General features: G+C 46.8%; 2 protein-coding genes across 2 annotated transcripts; one reads left to right on the top strand and one right to left on the bottom strand.

Moving 5' to 3' along the window:
• The first annotated feature begins 2 nt into the window (after nt 1-2).
• TXNDC17 (thioredoxin domain containing 17) lies at nt 3-1,065 on the top strand. The gene is made up of 4 exons (XM_020964694.2): nt 3-216; nt 370-451; nt 542-617; nt 863-1,065. The coding sequence occupies exons 1-4, from the start codon at nt 72-74 to the stop codon at nt 932-934; spliced, it is 375 nt and encodes a 124-aa protein (XP_020820353.1). The 5' UTR covers nt 3-71; the 3' UTR covers nt 935-1,065.
• Nucleotides 1,066-1,274: 209 nt separating this feature from the next.
• MED31 (mediator complex subunit 31) lies at nt 1,275-3,470 on the bottom strand. Its single transcript, XM_020964693.2, has 4 exons — nt 3,320-3,470; nt 3,095-3,172; nt 2,379-2,475; nt 1,275-1,616 (listed from the first exon to the last, which is right to left on the bottom strand). The coding sequence occupies exons 1-4, from the start codon at nt 3,348-3,350 to the stop codon at nt 1,400-1,402; spliced, it is 423 nt and encodes a 140-aa protein (XP_020820352.1). The 5' UTR covers nt 3,351-3,470; the 3' UTR covers nt 1,275-1,399.
• Nucleotides 3,471-22,362: the final 18,892 nt, after the last annotated feature.

Here is a 22,362-nt window from a genome sequence, read left to right on the forward strand (position 1 = left end):
GTGGCTGTTGCCCCGCCCCCCACGTGGATGCCCCGCCCCGGCCAGAGAGTGTCCAGGTCCGCCAACCCGGCATGGCCCATTACGAGGAGGTGCGCGTGTCGGGCTTCGGTGACTTCTGCGGGGCGGTGGAGCAGCACAGGGACAAGACCATCTTCGTCTACTTCACGGGCAACAAGGACGCCGAGGGCCGCAGCTGGTGCCCGGACTGCGTGCAGGGTGAGCCGGGGGAAACTGAGGCTTGGGGGTGGGGTGGAGGGGGAAATCGAGGCTCGGGGAAGGCGAGCAAGCCAGCGAGCCCCGGCTCTGGCCTCACTCTCCGGCTGGCCAATGACCTCCCCTCTCTCCCTCCCTCTTTCCGTCCCCGAGTAGCCGAGCCTGTGGTCCTGGAGGCCCTCAAGCACATCCCCGAGAACGCCGTGTTCATCTACTGCCAGGTCGGGGACCGGCCCTAGTAAGTGCACCCGGGAGGCCAGGGGGGAGGGGGCCGCTGGGGGCGGTCCGGGACCCAGCACGCACGGGCTACTTGCTCTTTGCTCCATAGTTGGAAAGATCCCAACAATGATTTCAAAAAGAAACTAAACCTGACTTCGGTGCCTACCCTGCTCAAGTACGGGACGGTGAGTGCCCTGTGCCCCTTTTCCGGGTCTGGCTGGGGCGCCCGCTGCCAACGAGACACCCTGTGATACCTGCCTCTCCCTCCCCAGCTCTTTCTCTGCCCCCGGGCCTAGGTGCGGGTGGAGGGTGGTGCCGAGTCTTAAAGAAGTGCCCTCGGGGAGCCGCCAAGTCAATGATCCGACTAGTTAGGACCAGTCACAGCCAGAGGCTGAGGGGAGACTTAGCTGACTCAGAGCTTCTCTTCCAGCCTCAGAAGCTGGTGGAGTCAGAGTGTCAGAAAGCCAGTCTGGTGGAGATGCTGTTTTCAGAGGAGGATTAAGCAAGAGGCGCCAGCCCCGATGTCTCGATTAGAAAGGAACCTCGTGATCAATTGTGTGATAGTAACATTAGCAAAAATGTTTAGAAAGCCTCTAATGAATGTTCTGCAAATACAGCACCCTTTGTAAATGATGGAAGGGCTTCCTTGTTATAGTTCCCTTTATTTCTGTGGGTGCTCTCAAGGTCTGGACCAAGTCCTCCCCACCCCCAGCTTTGCCTGGGCTCCTTAGCACCTCTTAGGGCCTCCCCCAGAGCCAGGCCCTTCCCTACCATGTAGGAGCACTGGAGTCCTTGGATCTAACAGGCCTACTCAGATTAAACACTCAGGCTCACCCATTGGCTTCTTCTGACCAAGAACTTTACTTTGCTTCAGTTTGGGAATTAGAATAAAGAAACCTTAAGGTGGTTTGTACAGAGTCACTGAACAGCCTTTACAAGGAGCCCCTGTGAGGCTCCCCTTCCACCCTCACTTTCCCGCTGAGGATGCACTGCTGCTGTTCTGCTGTGGCTGCTGCTGCTGCTGCTCTGCCAGGGCCTGCTGCAGCCGCATCCGCTTTCGGGAGTAGTGCTGCCAGTGCAGGATCTGCTGCTCATCAATGAACTTGGCGCACTGGGCGTTTACCAGCTCCTTTCGGAAATGTTCATACTGCAGCAGCTCCAACATGTGCAGGCACTGAGGGTACCTGGGGAGGGATGGTCCCGAATTCAAGTTCCGATGAAGCCTGGCACAGCCCACCCCATCTCTCTGGAGCCAGGCCTAAAGTCCAATAATGGGGGGGTTGTCATCGACCTTGCTCCTCTGCCCTAAATCTGTTTACTTCCCTCTGTGGGACACTTATGGGCTTGTTACTTCCCAGGTCATTTCAGAACAGTGGGCTAGAAACCATCCAAATGTAGGTGTGCCATGGAGTGGGGGGCCCCCAGGGACAATCCTGACATCAGGGAACTTTTGTTCCACAGGGTGAGGGAAAACTGGGGAGGCCCCTTGGAGGAGCTGGTGTCTACACTGACCCTGGCCTGGAAACCAACAGGCAAAGAGGAGTGTTGGGTGACCCTAAATTTGTGCTTCTATGACAAGGGAAGGGAAAGGAAGAAGGCTCCTTAAGTCCCTACTCTATGCTAGCCACTGTGCTAAGTACTTTACAATTATTACCTCATTTGCTCCTAACAGCCCTGGAAGGGAAGGGCTATTATCCCCTTTACACAGTAGAATAAACAGAAGGGCATTGGGGAAGTGACTTGCCCAGAGTCACTCAGCTAGGAAGCAGGTCTTCCTGACTCCAGCAGCTGCCTAGCTGAATTAAGGATGGAAGTACAGCTGGCACTCTGCCAACCTCCCACTTAGAGGTGGGAGCAAAGCCCTGGAAGGCGCCAGGGAAGCCAATCAGGTGTGATTCGTCTAAGGAAAACCAGCCTCCCAATCCCAATCTGCTGGTGAGACTTACTTCAGGTACCTGGCGTAGTCTGGCTCTTTCCAGTAAAGCAGGTATTTCAGATAATTGACAAAGGCCTTGTCCTTGAAGTACCCTCTTTGGGCAAGGACTGGAAGACAAGGAAAAAAGTCACTCTCGGGCCTGCCTGCCCACCCATGGGACACCTACCGGAGAAGCCTTCCAAGGGGCAGAGGTTTCCCTCAGCTAGGCATGCCTGGCCTCTTTCCACTAGGCCAAATCACCACCCCTAGTGAAAAGGGTGTCGGGAGGGATGCAGACAGAAATGGATGGATGAAGAGAGATACAGATGTGAGCAGAAACAGGTAACTGGAGAGAAAGGCTGGACAAAGCACATTTACCAGAGTCCGAAGCTCGGGTTGGAGGAAGAGCTTACTAGGTGGTCAGGCAGGGTCTAGGACTTGGGTGAAGAGCCACATGGGGCATTTTGGCATCTCCAAGGAGTTGGCATATTGTGCTGAACATGACCTAACGATGCCTAGTGCATTGGGGCAGCCTCCGAGAATCCCAATAGCCCCACTATTAACACGAAGTCTCAAAATCATTCTCTGGCTGCAGACTCAGTTTCCTCTCCCTCCTAGCCCAAGTGCTCTAAGCCCTGATCTTGACTCAAAAAGATCCTGCCCTTTCCCGCCCCAGTTTCCCCGGCTGTCTGTAGCCCAGGACTCGGGGCTCGCCACGCCACCGACAGCGCAGCCTTGGAAACTCACAGTTCAGGTAGTTGGGGTTGGCCAAGCACTGCACGAATTCCAGCTCCAGCTGAAAGCGCAGCCGGTTCCCGGCGTCGTCTGCGGAAGACAGAAGATCTCGGCGCAGAGCCGCGCGAGATCCCGCTCCCGCCCCAGCCAAGCCTCGCAGTCTCCCCGCCGCGAAATGGGCAGCCCCCGGGAGCTCACTCCCACCTAGCCCCGAAAGGGCCGGGAGCGTGCACTCACCTGAAGTCTCCATGACGACAGCAGCGGCCATGAGCGAACCCCCGCCCCGCCCCACTTCCGCAACAGCGCCAGCGACACCGCGAGTCGTGATTACCCTGCCGCCGCGTCCCGCTCCGCGTGCCTGCGCGCCGCGGCGCCTTGTGGGAGAAGGGGAGGGACAGGAGTGGCGGGGGAGGTGCCGGGGGCGGTGCTTCTAAGAGAGGAGAGCAGCTGCCTGGGTGGGGCGCGGGAGCGGAGACCGTCCTACCTCGGGATCGCTGCACCTCGCCCTGCTCCGCCCCTCCTGGGCTCCGGGTCGTGTGGGAGGTGGGTGCCTTCTAAGTGCCCACCGCCGGGCAGCTCGAGGCACCAGCCTAAGTAGATGTTGCTACGCGGAGCGGGGCGCGGGGAGACGCTGAAACTGACTTTGTCTAGGTCAGGAGACTTCGCCAGGTGGACTGGATACAAAAGTAACTGCCGCAATGGCGTGGGGAGGCTGGCAACAACCCTGAAACTAACACGGTCTATGCTGGGAGATGTGAGGGGAGGATAGATGCAAAATAACTAGAAGGGGACAGGTCCCAAAAACTAATCCCTGGGGTGGGCATGAGGGCTACACTGTTACTTTACCATCTATTACTCCTGGAAAACGCCCCGGAGGAAAAACAAACGAGTAATCCCTGACTGATCCTACTGTAAGGCCCGCCGGGCTCCTGCTCAGTCTTCCTCGTGGGTCTCTTGCGTTACTGATTTTTTTTTTAAGATACCTCCCACTATCTATTTGCCATCTCCTACAAGGATGTCTTGTAGACTTCTTAAACTCAACATGTCCCAAACTGAACTCATTCTGAGGCCTCCCCTCTTCCTTCACTTTCCTATTACTGTAGAAAGCTCTTCTCCTCTCCTCTCCTCTCCTCTCCTCTCCTCTCCTCTCCTCTCCTCTCCTCTCCTCTCCTCTCCTCTCCTCTCTTCCCCTCTCCTCTTGTTCTCCTCCTCTCTCCTCCCTTTCCTCCCCTGTCCTTACCTGAGGTTGTTCTGCCCAGAGGAAGGTAAATTTTGATGGCCAAAAGCTATCTAGTTAACTTGGGGTTTATTGGCAAGATTTCTTTCTCAAAGACCAAGCCTTGGGCATCTAGGTGGCACAGTGGATAGAGCACTGGCCCTGGAGTCAGGAGGACCTGAGTTCAAATGCGACTTCAGAAACCTAATACTTCCTAGCTGTGTGACTCTGGGCAAGTCATTTAACCCCAATTGCCCTCACAAAAAAAAAAAAGGACCAAGCCTTAAACCAAATTCACCCTGGCTCTCATGGACTGGACAACAATAGATCCTTAATGGTTATTTTTTGGATCCTCCTGGCTCAGAGTGAATGTAAATAGTGACCTCTCCCGGTTTGATTTTTTCTTAAGTGGCCATCTCTTGACTTACTCCTTAAAGAGGCCAATTCACTAAATGGGCTTTGCCAGCACTCAAAGTGAGAACTTGAAAAGACCTTAGCTTAAAAGGGCCAAGATCTCCCATTGCATCCTGGGCCATCTCCAGTCATCCTGATGATATCTGTCCACTGGCCCCAGATGGCTCTGGAGGAGAAAGTGAGGCTGGTGACCTTGCACAGCCCTCCCTCACTCAAATCAAAGTCATGAATGTTGTCTTTGTCTTTAAACATAGATCTTATTATTTATTTGTAACCACTGTCCCAAGGCCCATTGGTGTGGGACTCTCTCCATACTGGTGGAGATGAAGGCTCTGAGGGGCAGGTGGAGCTGTTGGGAAGGGAGAACTTGGACTCTCCTTTGGTCCCACTTTGGGGACTCTTCACCCTATTAGTGGCAGGTTTCCTTCAGGGCCTCTCCAAGCAAGAATCTCCTTCCACTTCCGGCTTTGAGAGAAAAGCTTGCACAAAGCCAAGCCCCCAGCAGGAGACCAAAGGAGGAGCTTCCCAGAAGGCTTGAAAGAAGCTGGCCTCTCCATCCTGGCTGCTCCTAACTTTCTACTCTGAGGACTTTGGGGACCAAAGAGGAATTGAGGTGATATTCCTGGGGAGGGGAAGGGCTCGCTAACCACTAAGCCTGCTGGTCTTTGGCAGACAAGACTTTGTCTATTCCACCTTGTAGCTGGACACTGATTTGAGAACAGCTCAGTGCTTTAGAGCATTCACTCTGGGCCTTCATCCAAAGTCACCTACAAAAGTGTTAACCTCAGTTAACAGTGGGGAACACTGATCCTGTGCTCAGCTCTCCTTACTCTTCTGTCCCAGAGAGAGCCCAGTGCAGTGGTTTTCACAGACTCTCAGACCCTTGAAGAGGGCAAGGACACTCTAGCTAAAGCAGGACTTGAACAGGCCTCCCTATGGCTGCACTGGCCCCAGCAGGACACAATTCTGGGACTTCCTGTGGCCAGAGGAGGCAGCCACTACTCGGCTTAGAAATGAGGGTCCAGGAAAATTGTCAAACATTCATAACTGAGGTGGGAGGGGGCAAAGCCCAGGGCACTCCAGGCCTGTGCAGTGCCCTCTGCCCACCCCCAGGTTTTTACATATTCTGAACAGAGCATTGAGCCTAAACAGCACAACAAATCAGACTCCTGAGCACAGGATGTGGGAGCAGCTGCCAGTGCAGAGAGAGCCAGAGGAATAGCCCTCCTAGGGGATCAGAAAAACCCAAGGTGGAGACAAGTCTCTTGCCATTCCAGTCAGTCCCATGATGTGCTACCAAAGTAATATCCTTAAACACAGATCTAGCCATGTGACTTCCCTACTCAACAATCCCAACAATTCCATGTGGCTTCTAGGATCAATATAAAATTCCTATTAACAGGGCTATGCTGAAGCCAGCTACAGCTCTTCAGTTGCTTGGGGGAGCTAATTGTTCAGTTTTCAGTGTGAGCATTTGCACCCTGGAAGACAATAAACCCTATAAATCAAAGTTGGATGCATTGTTTTGCTGATTTTCTAGACTCAAGGAAGTGATGGAAAAGAATATTAATTATACAAATTAAACTATAAAGTGTGGCATTTTTTTCCCTAAAGAGCTGGTTGTTAAACATTTACCTGGCACCGCTACCTACTTAGCCTTTAAAGCTCTTCATAGCTGGCCCCAATATGTTTTTCTAGACTCACTTCTCATTTGTTAATCTCCCTCTTGCGCTCAGCCATCCAGCCACACTGGTCTCTGAGCCCCTCCCACACAGCATTCCTTCTTTCCTTCCTCCTACCTTCCCTCCCTTCCTCCTTCCCCTTCCCTCCACCCTCCCTCCCCTCCCATCCGTCCTTCCTTCCTTCCTTCCTTCCTTCCTTCCTTCCTTCCTTCCTTCCTTCCTTCCTTCCTTCTTTCCTTCCTTCCTTCCTTCCTTCCTTCCTTCCTTCCTTCCTTCCTTCCTTCCTTCCTTCCTTCCTTCCTTCCTTCCTTCCTTCCTCCATTCTCTTACTTACTTGGCTATCCATGCATTCAACAAATACTTCTGGAATGCCTGTTGTGTGCTTATAGCTTGTGTGAGGCCCTGGGGGTGATATAAAATGAAGATGGCAAGGTCTCTGTCCTCATAGAGCTTACACTCTAGTAGAGGAGAGGAAACATGACATGTTCATTCCAAAGTCAGTGCAAGGGAAACATCCCCTCTGGCTGGGGGAAATCCAGCCTATTTTGGTAGGGTGGGTCACCTTTGGATTGGCTTGGAATAGCAACTTCTCCCTTATTGTGTGGGCAGAGCTGAGATTCGGGGCTGAGAGAGGGCATCGAAGCAGAAGAATGAGCAAGACATCATGGGAAGTGCCCCACTCCCAAGATTCCAGTTAAAGTCCGGGCTTTATCCCTTGCTGGTCCTGTCACCTGAGCTTATCACTTCCTCTAGCTAAAATGATAACAGAAAAACATGCATTAGGTAATATATCCTCCTCCCCCTACAAGGCTGGTCTGCATAGTTCTCTAGAGACTGGAGCTCTTCAGAAAGCATGGAATGGAGTAGGGGTATGGGTTATAGGAAAATCCAGTTTAGCACATCCAGAGAAGTTGGAATGAATAAGGCTGGAAAGAAGTCTTGGAGGAAAGGAATCAGGGGTCCTGGATGTGAGTCATTGTTCCTTAGTCTACTTGGGGAGCAAACTGGATTCCCCTTGTGGAGCAGCTTCTCCTTAGCTTCAAAATGGTGACAGTGCAGAGGGAGGCCAAGCATCCCTAACAGACCCAGAACCAGAGCTCACAAGCCAGGGACAGGATGTGCCCAGCTCACTGTGCTCCTTAGGGAGGAAGGCTATCTGAGGGAGGCCGACCAAGGCCAAGGATCCCACCTGCATGGAAGGCAGGTGGACTTTCCAGTGGCCTGGCCTAAAGTTCTTCCTGGAGCAAACAGCAGTTCTGTATGCAGAAGGTTCAAGGTCATCTGCATCCCAGAGGGCAAGGCAAAAGGGCTGGCCTTCCTATGCTCTAGGTCATCAAGATGCACAGAGACCAGAAGAATCCAGACCCATGTCAGGAGGCTGGGGGTCAAAGGATGCAACAGAGGGGGAAGGGAAGGAGGAGAAACATGCCTACTAGAGCTGTGGACCAAGGTTCTTTGGCATGGGGAGGACTGGATTGTCCCTGAGCAGAGCAGCTTCTTGTGTGCCAAGGGATGAAGGTGGGCAGGAAAGGCCCAAATCTTTCTAAAGCACAGCTTTGACCATCTCCCCACCACCAAAGACTCTTCATGACTCCACTGGCTCTCAGATGGAGTGTGAATGCCCCAGTCTGGTGGGCAGAGGCCTCCACGGTCTGACTCCAGCCTGCCTTGCCAGCCTCATTTGGTCCCTTCACATGCTCTCCAAGGCAGCCAGACTGGCCTGTGTGCCTCTTGCAGGGATGCCCCACAGCAGCCCCCCAAAGCACTCAGCACCCTCACGAATCGGGGTTGTGGTTCATTACTTCTTTAGGGAGCCTCCTCTGCTCCACTACGCACTGGACAGCTCTCATGGTGAGGAATGAAGCCTAATCTGCCCCTCACCTTCCCCCTACTGGCCCTAGTACTTCCCCGGAGCTGAGCAGAACCAGCCTGAGCCTTCTTGCTGTGGCTGTCGGCTCCTGGGATGCCAGCAGCCAGAAGCGTGCCCTTCGTTAAGGCTAAAAATGGACAGTAGGGGGCAGCAGGTGCTCAAGCAGATGCTTCACTGGGCAATAAGAGAAGGCCTGGGAGAGGCCTAGGGGGCAGGAGCCATCTGGCCAGTGGCTTCAGCATCCTCAGTCTCCAGCTTGGATCACGCATGGAGAGCTGGGAGGAACCTTAAATGTCCTCCGGTCCAACTCTTCTTTTTAGAGCCAGGGAAACTGAGGTCCACCTAGAGGAAATGACTTGTCAGGGGTCACCCTGCTGAGAAATAGCAGTGGTAGACTTCGCACCCAGGTCAAGGTGGCCACTTTGACCAAGCCCCCTGAAACCCTCCAAAGAGTCGGCCCTGCCTTAGCCATGAGGGGCTTCTTAGACCCTGAGGGCCTCCTGTGCCCCTGGCCTGCATGGAACCTTCCTCTGATGAGGATGGTGCTGAGGGGTTCCCCAAAGGTGACCTTCCTCCTTTACCTTTTATCCTGAGCCCCTTTCTTGGTGAGGGCCCTTCTGTCTCCTGGGGCTGTTTCACTGTTGTGTGATGTGGGAATGGGCTTAGTTTCTGCTCTTAGTTCTTGGATGGAGAGTAGAAATCAGTGTGGAGATTGGCTTAGGGCCTTCTTGCAAAATGTACCCCTAGACTAGAAGAGGAGAGGGGGAGGGGCTGGAGTCACAGGGAGGCCCCACTTGGTGCTTGATCTGGACCCCTGAAAGCAGGAAGGTGAACCTTGAACCACCAGGCAGCAGAAGTGTGTGTGAGAGCGAGGCCCTGAAACCCAGCCAGGACAGGGTAACCCCTTAGAACCCAGGCTACCCCTTAGAACCTGGGCCACCCCTTGGAACTTGAGCCACCCCTTGGAATCCAGACCACCCCTTGGAACCCGGGCCCCTTTTAAGAACCCAGGTCATCCCTTAGAACCCAGGCCATCCTTTGGAACCCAGGCTACCACTAAGAACTTGACCCACCTTTTAGAACCCGGGCTATGCCTAAGAATCTGGGCCAACCCTCAGAACCCAGGCCATCCCTTGGAACCTGGGCCACTCTTTGAAACCTAGGCCATCATTTGTGAAAGATGAAATTGTTCTCAGACATGCGGAGGACACACAGTGGGGGCTGTACTGCCCAGAGAGTTTTGCCTTGAGCAAAGGAAGGGAGGCAGCATCTTTGGAAAGCTCCCACGAAGCATGAGAGAATCCCAAGTCCCCACTGGTCCTTCCTGCTTCCCTGTCTCATAAGAGCTTGAATAAAATGCTTTACCCACATGATCTCATTTCATCTTCATAGCAACCCTGGGAGGCACATATGGTTGCTGTCGCCTTTTACTGGTGAGGAAACTGAGATTTAGGCAGGTTATGGGCTTTGCCCAGGGTCAGTAAGCTAGGAAGACCAGACAGCTAGTGTCTGAGGCAAGGTTTGAACTCAGGTCTTCCTACCCCCAATTCTAGTGCTCTAGACACCTAACTGACCTGTTCTGTGAACCTGGGGGCTGACCAGGGAAAGGCAGTCAGGAGCTTACCTGGCATACCAGGGGCCTTTTGATGTCAAATCTCTTGTTGTCCTGCTGAGTATGAGACAGAGTTCATCAGAAGGTGGATCTGAGTACTACATGGCTGAAAGTCATGCTAAGACTTTAGAACAAAGTCCTAAAACTTTAGGTTTGAATTCTGGCTTTGCCATCAGCTTAGGTCAGGCTGATTTCACTGTCTAGATCTCGGAGGCCTCCTGTGTCAGATGTGATTGCTGGCCCCAGGGAATCTCTGAAGTCTCATCCCTGAGGTCTAACATGTGTGCCTATGCCTGGCCTTCCCTGGAGGGCCAGCAACTGTAGCAGCTGATTAGCCTTCCTAGAGCTCAGTCCAAAGGCACAGGCAGCCAGCCAAACTGCAAGTTCCAGAAGTAAGTTTTGGACAGGCGTTCACTTGTCATGAGGAAGAATGCCATGGGCAGATTCCATTCCTGAAGCCTGGCGGCCTGGCCCAGCTTCTATGCCTGTAGAACCCACAGGGATGGAGACCCTACTGGGGGAGGGAACCCAAATAATGAGAGAGTGAAAGAAAAGCTTTTCAATAGTTCAAGGGGGCCACTCCAACACTTTCCCCCAACACACACACACACACACACACACACACACACACACACACACACACACAAATACACACACGTGCATGCACATGTAGGCACAAATGCACGCACACACTCATACACACAAGTGCACATACATGCATGTGTGCGCGCGCACACACACACACACACACACACACACACACATACAGCCCTGCCTTCATCGGGCCTTTTAACTGAGCCTTTACCTAATGAGCCAGCTGAGTTCAGAATGCTATACCAGGCACTGCCAGGCAGGCATGCCATGGTACTTGAATGTTCTACTATGTTCTGGTAGTAAACCACAAGCATTCCTCAGGAAAGACTGAGAGAATTTGAGAATCAGCATGTGAGCAAGCACAGAGCATGCAGTGACCGATGGCTGACAGTGGTGGTGGCGAATGTAACCTGGGCCTTGGCTGTTAGGTACCTGGGGTTTCCCACTGTATGCCTGCCTCAGACAAATAGAGCAAGTGAGGTTCCTCAGATGGCAGCCATAGGTGACTTCCCCAGGTCCACACAACTTGCCAGCAAGAGACCCCGGACTCCAGGCCATACCTTGTGACCCCGTGCCCCCCCCACCCTCCATCCCCAAGCCAATGTCGGTCAGGGCTGATGGCTTGGAGCACCCATGCTGGGATTTCCAGAGCATTGGGCCAGATGGGGGCTGGCTCTAGCACAGTCTGCTTCCAATACAGTAAATCATAGAGAGGAGAAGATGGCTTACGTGATATTTATAACGAGCCGGGACAAAGTCGGCAGTTTTTCCTTCTAGCTCTATAATTATAACTCGAGACCGGCCGATCACAGTCATCACTGGTCGGACTGATGGTTAGGATGGAGGTAATTAGAGGCTGAGCTCGTTGCTGGGATTCTATTTTGGAAGGGGAGTGCTGAGCAGGTAAGCTGCCTTCCCAATAGCCCCAACGTGAGAGGGAGGAGCTGCTGACTCGGCCCATAGGGCAGCCGCAGCCACAGGTGAGGAGGCAGCTCCTGTGGCTTTTCTGAGGGCGAGACCCTGAGCTTTCTGGCTCTGAGGCTGCCCTTGCGGCTGCATGGGAGGGGCCTGGAATGTCGGGCTCTGTCCAGCCATATGCTGCCAGGTCTGCCGCGTGTTAGCCTCTCATACGCAGCCCCCCACAAGCCCTGCTCAAAATGCTTCAGGCCCAGGCAAGCTCAGATGGCTCAGAGAACAGCTCTGCTCTCCGCCTGGACTCCCCCAGCCATCGAGGCCAGGTGGGGAAAAGGGGGATGGGGTGTGGCACCATCCATCTCTGCCCAGTCCTATCCTAAAGCTTTCTGTCACAGACTCATTTGGAGACCTTACTTACCCTTACCCCAAAAGCTCTGGACAGATAAGGCTAAGAAGACCTCTGAGGTCTGGATGTTGGGACATACCCTGCAGAGCAAAGCAATCCTTCACTGAAAGCAGCTGCTCACCAAGCTCCAAGAAGACATTCAGAACACCCAGTAGGCTTCTGGTCCCTTGCTCCGTGCGGGGGATGGACCCACAATGTGTGAAGTGCTGTGATAGATTCAGCAAACCCTAACTGTGCACCTTTGGGGCCCTGACTTGGGACCTTCCCAAGGAAGAGATATGATTTACCCACCAACTCCTGGAAAAACTGGATGATGCCCACTGGGAAAAGCCAGCTCATACTGAAGGTGCCAGGGTGTCCCCACCCCCCAGGATTCATTCATCAGTGAGCCTGGGGCAGAGGCAGAGGCAAGGTGGTCAGGGGAGAGGAGAAGCACTTTAGCCTCAGCTTGCCCAGCATATCTCCTCAATAAAGATCTGGAAAATGCTTCAGAATGAATTCTGATCAGGACAACTAAGAAAGTCACTGTGAATCATTTTGCCAGGCCAGAGTGGGTTGGGGAGATAGACAGAGAGCTCTGTGGACCCTAGAGATGGGGATCTGTCCAGGGGTACACTGGGTAGGAGGGAGCATTCCAATAGCCAGAGATTAAAGAGAGCTGAGATGGGGCAGCAGAACAGCAAGAGATCCCAAGGATTCCTGAACAAGTACTGGACACAGGAGTGGGAGCTGTCTGGCAGCCCTTTTGTCTGTTAACAATGTCCCAGTCATAGACCCAGAGCAGAAAGGAGCATTCAAGAGTGTGAGTCCTACCTTTGTCAGTATCAGGGTAGTTGGAGGAAAAAAATTATATGTATTTATATGTAGATAGATAGATAGAGGGCACGGGGTGAGTCAAAGATTAAGGGGTCATATCTGGAGAATAAAATGAAGGGATGAGAGAGGATTATATTTGGAGAAGAAGAAAGGGAGAGGTAGAATGGGGTAAATTATCTCACAAAAAAAACAACAGAAAAGTCTCTTACAGTGGAAGGGGAAACAGGGGAAGGTGAGATGGAATGAGTGAATCTTATTCTCATAGGATTTGGCTTAAGGAGGGAATAACATACACATTCAATTGGGTATGGAAATCTGCCTTACCCTACAGGAAAATAGGGGGGGAAAGGAGACAAGAGAGCAGGGGGATGATAGAGAGGAGGGCAGATTGGGAAAGGACTTAATCAGAAGTAAATAATTCTGAGGAGAGACAGGATCAAAAGAAAGAAAAGAATAAATGGGAGGGCAGGATAGGATTAAGAGAAACAGAGTTAGTTTTTCACAACACGTCTACTATGGATGTGTTTTGCATAACTGCACACGTACAACTTATGTTGAGTTGCCTGCCTTTTCAATGAGGGTGGGTGGGGAGGGAGGAAGAGAGAAAATTTGAAACCTAAAGTTTTAAAAACGTATGTTTAAAAAAAAATGTTTTCACATGCTACTGGGAAATAAATATAGGAAATGGGGTACAGAAGTCTATCCTGCCCTACAGGAAAATAGAAGGGGAAGGGGATAAGAGAAGGGGAGAGAGATAGAAGAGAGGACAGAGTAGGAGAAGCGATATTCAGAATGCATGACATCTTGGGGTGGGGGAAGGGGGGAGATGGGGTGAAAATTTGGAACTCAAAAACTTGTGGAAGGGAATGTTGAAAACTAAAAATAAATAAATTTATATTAAAAAAAAAAAAGAGTGTGAGTCCTAGCTACATACTGAGCAAGGTTAAGTCTGGAAGCAAGCAGCATTATGGGGCTCTGAGCCCAGGATCAGAGCAACCCAGTGCCTAAGCCTGCAGTGGGATAACCAGGGCACAGGTCCTAGATCAAAGGGGAGTTCAGTCCCTCTGGACATAGAGAAACTCCCACCACTGTTAGTGGTGAGTCCAACAGCTGCCTGCTGACACCGACAACTAAGGACAAGACAACAGACCCAAACTTGGGTCATGAACTGGTGGAGTTCAGACCAGGAGGACCATGAACAGACATTTCCCCAAATCATATATTTTTGGGAGCACTGAAAGCTTTCAGGCTCCTAGACTGAACTGTGAAAGAAGCAGGATACAAAAGGACAGAACCTCAAGCCAGACATCTCCAGAGGTGAGCAGATCCCAGCACTAATATAAAGTTCAGAATCAAGAAGTAGGCTAGAAGAATGAGCAAATAAAAAAATAATAACTCAATCATAAAGAGCTACTGTGGTGTCAGGTAAGCTCAAGACAAAAACACTTGACTTGAAAACATCTATGATCCAAGCCTCAATGAAAAATGCATCTTGGACACAAGCCTAACAAGAATTCCAGGAAGAGCTAAAGAAAGCAATTAAAAAAAAAGCCAAAACTGATTTAAAAATCAAACGAAATTTTTGGAAGAAAAACATGAAAAGAGAATGAAGAGCTTAGAACAAGTGGCACAACACTGTACTCCAGAAAATAGCTCCCTGAAAATTAAAATTGATTAAAGATACTCCAGAAGTCATCAAAATATGTGAAAAACAGTCCAAAAAATGGAAAAACAGGAGAAAATGAAAGATATCTCATAACAAAAAACTGATTTAGAAAACAGAATGAGGAAAAAATGCCTCTCCTTCTGCAAAGAAAAAAAAAGGGCCTAGACATCATATTTCAAGAAATCATAAAACTGCTCAGATCACTTTGAACCAGAGGGTAAAGTAAAAGTTGAAAGAACCCACTGGTCACCTCCTGAAGGTAACTCCAAAATGAAAACTCCCAGGAATATTATAGCCAAAAATACAGAGCTCCAAAGTCAAAGTAATAATATTGCAAACAGTAAGTAAGAAAGAAAGAATTCAAGTTCCAAGGAACCACAGTCACAATTACACAAGACTTAGCAGCCACCACCATAAAACAGGAGAGAGCTTAGAATGTGGCATTCTAGAAGGTAAAAGATCTAGGCTTGCAAACAAGAATAACTTATCCAGCAAAACTAAGTATGACCCTAGAGAGGTGGGGGGTGGGGAGGAGAAAGGACCCATTTAAAAAAATAAACATGGAAACTACAGTTTGCTAAAAAGGTACCACACAGACGATGAATTAATGTCAATATAAGCGCCAAATGTCATAGCATATAAATTCATAAAGGAAAAGCTAAGTGAGTAACAGGAGGAATTGATAGTAAAATTACAATAATGAGGGACCTCAATTCAAATAGATAACTAACCAAAAACAAGCAAACCAAAGAAATTAAGTACCTGAATAGAATTTTAGGATAGTTAGATGTGATACATTTCTGGAGAATATTAAATGGGAATTGAAAGGAGTACACCTATTTTTCTTTTTTTTCTTTCTTTCTTTCTTTCTTTCTTTCTTTCTTTCTTTCTTTCTTTCTTTCTTTCCTTCTTACTTTCTTTCTTTCTTTTTGGAGTTCTTTTTATTTTATCTTATTTATTTTATTTTATTAATTTATTTTGATTTATCAACAATCACTTCCATATGTTTTTGAGTTGAAAATTTTTCTCCCCCTTCCTCCCCCCACCCTCCCCAAGACTGAGCACAATCTGATATGAGTACACCTATTTTTCAATTAACTTTGCATAACTTATAAAAATTGGTCATGAATTAGGACACAAAACCCTCACAATCAAATGCTGAAAAGTAGAAGTGTTAAATGCACCCTTTACTAAACATAACACCATAAAAAGTATATTCAATAAAGAACATTTGAAGCAAAGGTTGACAATTGACTGGAAACAAACATAATCATAAAGAATGGGTAGGTTAAAGAACAAATTATAGAAATAATCAATAACTTCATTGAAGATAATGACAACAATGAAAAAACATCAAAATTTGTGGGATACAGCTAAATCAGTACTTAAGGGAAATTTTACATCTTTAAACATTTACATCACTAAAAGAAAGAGCAGATCAATGAATTGTGAATGCAACCAAAAAAATCAGGAAACTAGAAAATTAAAAATCCTTAATTTAATACCAAAATAGGAATCCTGACAAATCAAAGTAGCAGTTAACAATATTGAAAGTAAAAAAAAAAATTGAATTAACAAATAAAAGTAAGAAATATTTTTAAAACAACAACAAATTAGATAAACCATTGACTAATTTGATTTTTTTTAAAGAAAGAATAAAGCTAAATTGCTGGTATCAAAAATTTAAAAAGATGAATTCACAACCAGTGAAGATGAAACAAAAGCAATTATTTGGAGCAATTTTGCCCAAACAATATGCCAATAAAACTAGCAATCTAAATGAAGTGGATGAATATTTACAAAAATATAAATTGCCCAGGTGAATAGAATGAGAAATAGAATACTCAAATAACCCTATCTTAAAAAAAGAAATTTAATAAGCCATAAATGAGTTCTCCAAGGGGGGAAAAACAGGACTAGATCCTTTTACAAGCTAATTCTATCAAACATTCAAAGAACAATCAATTATAATACTATATAAACTGTTTGAAGAGAAGAGATTCTATCAAAATTCTTCTGTGACACAAATATAGTATTGATACCTAACCCGAATAGAGTCAAAATGAGAAAGAAAACTATAGATCAACATCCTTTATGAATATTGATGCAAAAATTTTCAATAAAATATTAGCAAAAGGACTAAGAATCAGAAAGATCCTGTACCAAGACTAGGCTATATTTATATCAGGAATACAGGGCTGGTTCAATATTAGGAAACTATAAATATAAGTGACCACAACAAAAATAATAAAAAACATATAATTACATCAATCTATGAAGAAAAAGCTTTTTGATGAAACACAACACTCATTACTGCTAGAAGCAAACTAAAAAGCATATGAGTAATTAGAGCTTTCCTTGAAATGGTAAGTAGTATCTATCTAAAACCAAGAGCAAACATTGTCTGTAATATAGATAAGGTAGAGACTTTTCCAATGAGACTGGGGATAAAGCAAGGCTGTCCATTATCATCACTTCCATTCAATGTAATGCTAGTTCTAGCAATAAGATAAGAAAAAGAAATGGAAGGAATATGAATAGGTAAAGAGAAAACAAAATAACTGCTTTTTGCAGGTAATATGATACTTTATTTAGAGAACCTTGGAGAGTCAACTAAAAAAAATAAGTGGAACAATTAATAACATCAGCAAAGTTGCAAGATATAAAACAAACCCACATTGTTAGCATTTCTACATATTCCCAACAAAATCCAGTAGGAAGAGATAAAAAGAGAAATTCCGTTTAAAATGACTAGACAATATAAAATATTGGGGAGTTTATCTGCCAAGATAGACATAGGAACTATATATATGACTATATATGTGAAATGATATATGAACATGATTACAAAAACTCTTTAAATACATAAAAACAGGTCTAAATAATAGGAAAATATTAATTGCTCATGGGTAGGCCAAGCCAATACACTGAAAATGACAATACTACTTAAGTTAATTTACTTATTCTGCGTCATACCAAGCTACCAAGGAATTACTTTAGAGACCTAGAAAACATAACAAAATTCATCTTGAGTAAAAAAATGTCAAGAATATCAAGGAAATTAATGAAAAAAAAATTGTTAAAGAAGGAGACTTAGCAGTACCAGACCACAGACTATACTACAAAGCTATAATAATAATAATAAAAATTGGTACTGGGTAAAAAATAGAGAGGTTGATCAGTGGAACAGATCAGGTACACCATAAACAGAAGCAAATGATCATCATAGCCTAGTGACTGATAAACCCATATATCCCAACTATTGGGCAAGAACTCACTGTATGACAACAACAGTTAGGGAAAACTGGAAAGTAGCCTGGCAGAAACTAGGCACAGGCCAAAAGATCACATTGTTTTCCCAGACAACCTCTAAATGGGTGCATGATTTAGACAGAAAGAATGACATCATAAACAAATTAGAGGAGCAAGGAAGAAATCACTTGTCATATCTATGGATAAGGGAAGAGTTTGTGGCCAAACTAGAGATAGAGGGGTTCACAGTAGGTAAAATGGTAGATTTTGATTACATCAAATTAAGAAGTTTTGGCACAAATAAAACCAATGCAGCTAAAATTATGAGAGAAGCAGGAAATTTGGAGGAGGAGGAATCTTTGTAGTGAGTATTTCTGATAGTTTCATATATGTATATATACACACATATGTAGGTATATATGCACATATACGCATGTGTACATATGTAGATACATGCATATGCACAATACATAGATAATTTCCAATTACACGTAAAACAATTCTTAACATTCTTTTTTTTTTAATTTTAAATTCCAAATTCCTTCTCCCTCCCTAAGATGGCAAGCAATTTGATATAGATTATACATGTGCAGTCATGCAAAATATTTCCATATTAGTCATGTTGTAAAAGAAAACACGGACAAAAAAAAACACGAAAAAAGGTAAAAAATAGTCTGCTTCCACCAGCATTCAAACTCCATCAGTTCTTTCTCTAGATGTGGGTAGCATTTTTCATCATAAATGATAAAAGTCTCATTTCTAAAATATATAGGGAACTGGTCCAAATTTATGAAAATAAAAGCCATTTCTCAATGGATATGTTCAAAGGATATGATTAAGCATTTTTTAGAGGAAGAAATTCAAGCTATCAATAACCATAAGGAAAAATATCTAAATCACTAATTAGAGAAATGCAAATTCCAGCCTTTGAGATGCCACCTCACACCCGCCCGATTGGCAAAGTTGACGAAAAAAGAAAATGACAAATGCTGGAAAAAAACTGTGACAAAAATGACAAACTATGGGAAAACAGGAACATTGGTGCATTGTTGAATGAACTCCTCCAGCCATTAACAATTCCTAATTATGCCCCCAAAGCTATTCAACTGTGCATACTCTTTAAACCAGCAATTCCTTTAATAGGTCTACACCCCAAAGAAATAAAAGAAACAAGAAACGGACTCATATATACAAACATTTTTATAGTTGCTGGTTTTGTGGTGGCAAAGAATTAGAAACTGATAGGGTACCTATCAATTTGGGAATGGCTGATCATATTATATATATATGTATATATATATATATATATATGTGATGGAATACTATGGTTCTAAAGAAATTATGAAGGGGAGGATTTCAGAGTAACCTGGGAAGATTTGTATGAATTGATGCAGAAGGAAATGAGCAGAACTAGGAGAACATTTTATACAATAATAACAATATTGGAAAGACAATTCTAATCAACATAGTAACCAATCATAATTCAGAGAACTTATGAAAAAAACATGTTACCCACCTTCAGATAGAAAGGCAAAGGAATCAGGGTTTCAGATTGATGTATACATTTTCTGGACATGGCTAATGTGGGAATTTGTTTTGCTTGATTAGACATATTTGTAATAGGTTTTGTTTTCTTGCTTTCTCATTGGGTGCAGGGAGAGATGGGAGAGAGAGAATTCAGAACTTTTAAAAAAATTATTATTGGATGGGGGCTTATAAGCAATATTGTTTAGAAGCCACAGCCCCTCAGGGCTGCCTCCAGAACCCTGAGGGGAATAGTAATCAGCTTCTCTCTGGGGACCCAGTGTGCCAAAACATTGGAAGGATTGGGAGATCAGAACATGTGTACTATACCTCACTGACCTAATTTTATTTTTTTACAGGATTACTAAACTTGCAGATGAGAGGAATTCTGTGTTCATTATTTACTTAGATTTTAGTAAAGCTTTTAATAAAGTATCTGATACTGTTGCCTTGGAGAAGATGGAGAAATACAGATTAGATGAGGCCATAGTCAGATGGTTTCAGAAGAGGTTGTCCTGATTTTCCAAAAAGGAATGTGAAAGAAGTCTACAGATTATGGGCCAGTGAGCTCGACTTCAATTCCTGGCAGTGACCATCTAGATAAGGAAGTAGTGATGACTGAAAGAAGTCAAGGAAGATGAGGCATAGTTCCTTTTTTAAATAAAGTTACTAAACTGGAAATGTCATACAGATAAGAGTTTGCCTACCTTTTAGCTAAGCACTTAACAAGATGTCTCATGTTGTTCTTGTGGAAAAGCTGGAGAGAACTAGACTGGTCCATGGTACAATTAGGCAGATCTAGATCTAATTGACCATCTGCACTAATGATTTGATGCCAACTTGGAAGGAGGCCTCCCATGGAGGATCCCAGGCATTTGGGCTGGACTCTGTACTGTTTGGCATTTTTACCAACAGCTTAATGGATTGAGCCCCCATTTCAGTATGGTTCTCCGACTGTTAGCTGGAAGTGACCAGTGACCCAATTCCATTGAACCGGGTCAACAGCCTGAGAAACTAACAGAGAATGGGAATATGCCAAGCATAGCCAGCAGAGGGGGTCAAGGTTAGCCAAGTTTTAGAAATTTCAAGTTCTTTCTCCTGAAGGGATATGCGATCCACGGGGCCAGAGTGGGGGGCCTGTGCAGTCAGCCTCAGTGAACAAAGGCTTCTGAATTTCTAAAGGGGAATGGAATCCAAGAATAGGTCAGTAAACTCCAGTGGTTCCCTAATAGCTCCAGGATCAGATATAAAATCCTGTTTGGCATTCAAAGAACTCCACAACTGTCCCCTCCTGATGTTCTGGTACTGGAGTCCTCCTCCTGGATTCTGCAGCCAAATGACACTGACCTTCTGGTTATTATTCCTGCAAGACCCACCAGGGCTACATTTTCTCTGGCTGGCCTCAGGGAAAGCTAGAATGTTTTCCCTCCTCCCCTTCTGGTTTCCTTCAAAACTCACCTAAAATCCCACCAAAGACAAGAGGCCTTTTCAGGTCCCTCGCCTCCTCCAAACTCTTGTTTGAGACACAGTCCAAAATTTTTTTCCAATTCTTATCATACCCTGAGTCCCTTCAAATATTCCCGAAGACTGCTTGACAAATCTGCAAAGGAGCGTATCTGAGGGACAAGATTCCATGAACCCCCATCATTCCTCAGACACCCAGAGATCATTTGGAAACAAGGCAGAAAAGGGCCAGGTGGAGCAGTTGATGTTTGTCATACCTTCCCTCCTTTCCAGCAGCCACGTCATTGAATCCTCCCCAGAATGGTCTCTTCCCCAGCCATCACTGCAGGTCACCCCACAGGAGCCGGGATTGTAAAAGTTGCTGGCAGGGAATGCTAGAGGCCAAAATTAAGTACTGTAAATACACCTGAAGTAAACTTCTCTTTAAAAGCCCAGCAATACTCAAGGTGGGCTGTGCCCTCGAGCCCAGACAGAGCCCCTTTCATCCCAGAAAGCCCTGGGCAGCGCAAGACCTGAAGTCTGACCAGAGGATTTAGCTTTCCTTGTTGGCTTCTGGTACCCAGGTTATGGTAGGGTGTGAGCTCCCCAAACATGCTGTTTACTCTTGTACCTTGAGATGTACAAAGAAGAAAGCTGAAGGCACTCCTGCTAGCTGGGGCCAGGAATGGCCGCAGCCACCTTATTCTGGTCATCTACGAAGTCCGGCTGGAGTTTGTGAAATAGGCAGGGAAAAGGAGATGGCCAAGGGACCCTCAGAGAACCTGGATGGACATCCCAGGAGAGGCCACAGTTGTGGACCAGGGACTTGGAGCTGACCTTTGAGCTTGGGTAGTACCTTGAAAATTTCAGGCCAGGCTCCCATACACACCCCTGTGCCTCCTCCCCTCCCCCAACAAACACTGAATCCATTTTCATCCTTAGTATCACAATAAACACCCAAGATCTCCCTCGATCCTCACTTTGGAGAATAAAATGAAGTGGACCCACAGCTGCTGCACCTCAGCCACTGTGTGGGCCTCTTCTGCTGGGTACCAGGGGAGAGGTACCAGAGAAGCCTGGAGTGCTTCCCGTGTGACCTAGGGAGCAGCCTTGGGCAAGGCAGGGCCTCAGGGAAGCGCATTCAGCAGCCTGTCTTCACCCTTCCAACTCTAGGGTCCTGCTGTGGTCATCAGTGGGGAGGCCTGCGGTCAGAGCTATCAGTCACTTGGGAACCACCCCCACAAACAGAGGTCATGCTGCTTCCTTCCTCTAGGATAAGAACTCGACCTGATGGCCTTCACTCCAGGCTTTGGCTAAACGAGCTACTTAATTAGATTAGACTAAAAACGGTCAAATATGATGGTGCTAGAAACATGCATCATGGCAGGGCTTCCTTTTCCAGCCTTCCCAGGTGAGAATCCATCTATCCACTCTCAACCCCATCTGCCTCTGGGCCCCAGCTAAGGAATGGGGCAGGGCCAATCAGAGAGGCCTCCTCTCTCCCAGCACTGAGGGAGTAAGGTATAGCCAATTCATGGCAGCTTGTCTAAACATTTTACCAGCTTAATGGATAGTGGTAGGCCTGGAGTCGTGAAGACGAGTTCAAATCGGACCTCAGATACTCACTAGCTGTGTGACCTTGGGCAAATCGTTGCACCCTGTTTGCCTCAGTTTCCCCATCTGTAAAATGACCTAGAAAAGAACACGGCAAACTACTCCAGTATCTTTGCCACAAAAACCCAAAATGGGGTCACAAGGAGTTGGACATGATGAAACTATTGAATTTCTAGAAGTCTTCAGTGATGCTCATGGCTGCCCCAACAGGGCACTGGCTCCCAGTTCCAGACTCTGGCCCTTGCACCTGTCTATC

The sequence above is a fragment of the Phascolarctos cinereus genome, unplaced genomic scaffold (genome assembly GCF_003287225.1).
Source record: "Phascolarctos cinereus isolate Bilbo 61053 unplaced genomic scaffold, phaCin_HiC Scaffold_7;HRSCAF=346, whole genome shotgun sequence".
Lineage (NCBI taxonomy): Eukaryota > Metazoa > Chordata > Mammalia > Diprotodontia > Phascolarctidae > Phascolarctos > Phascolarctos cinereus.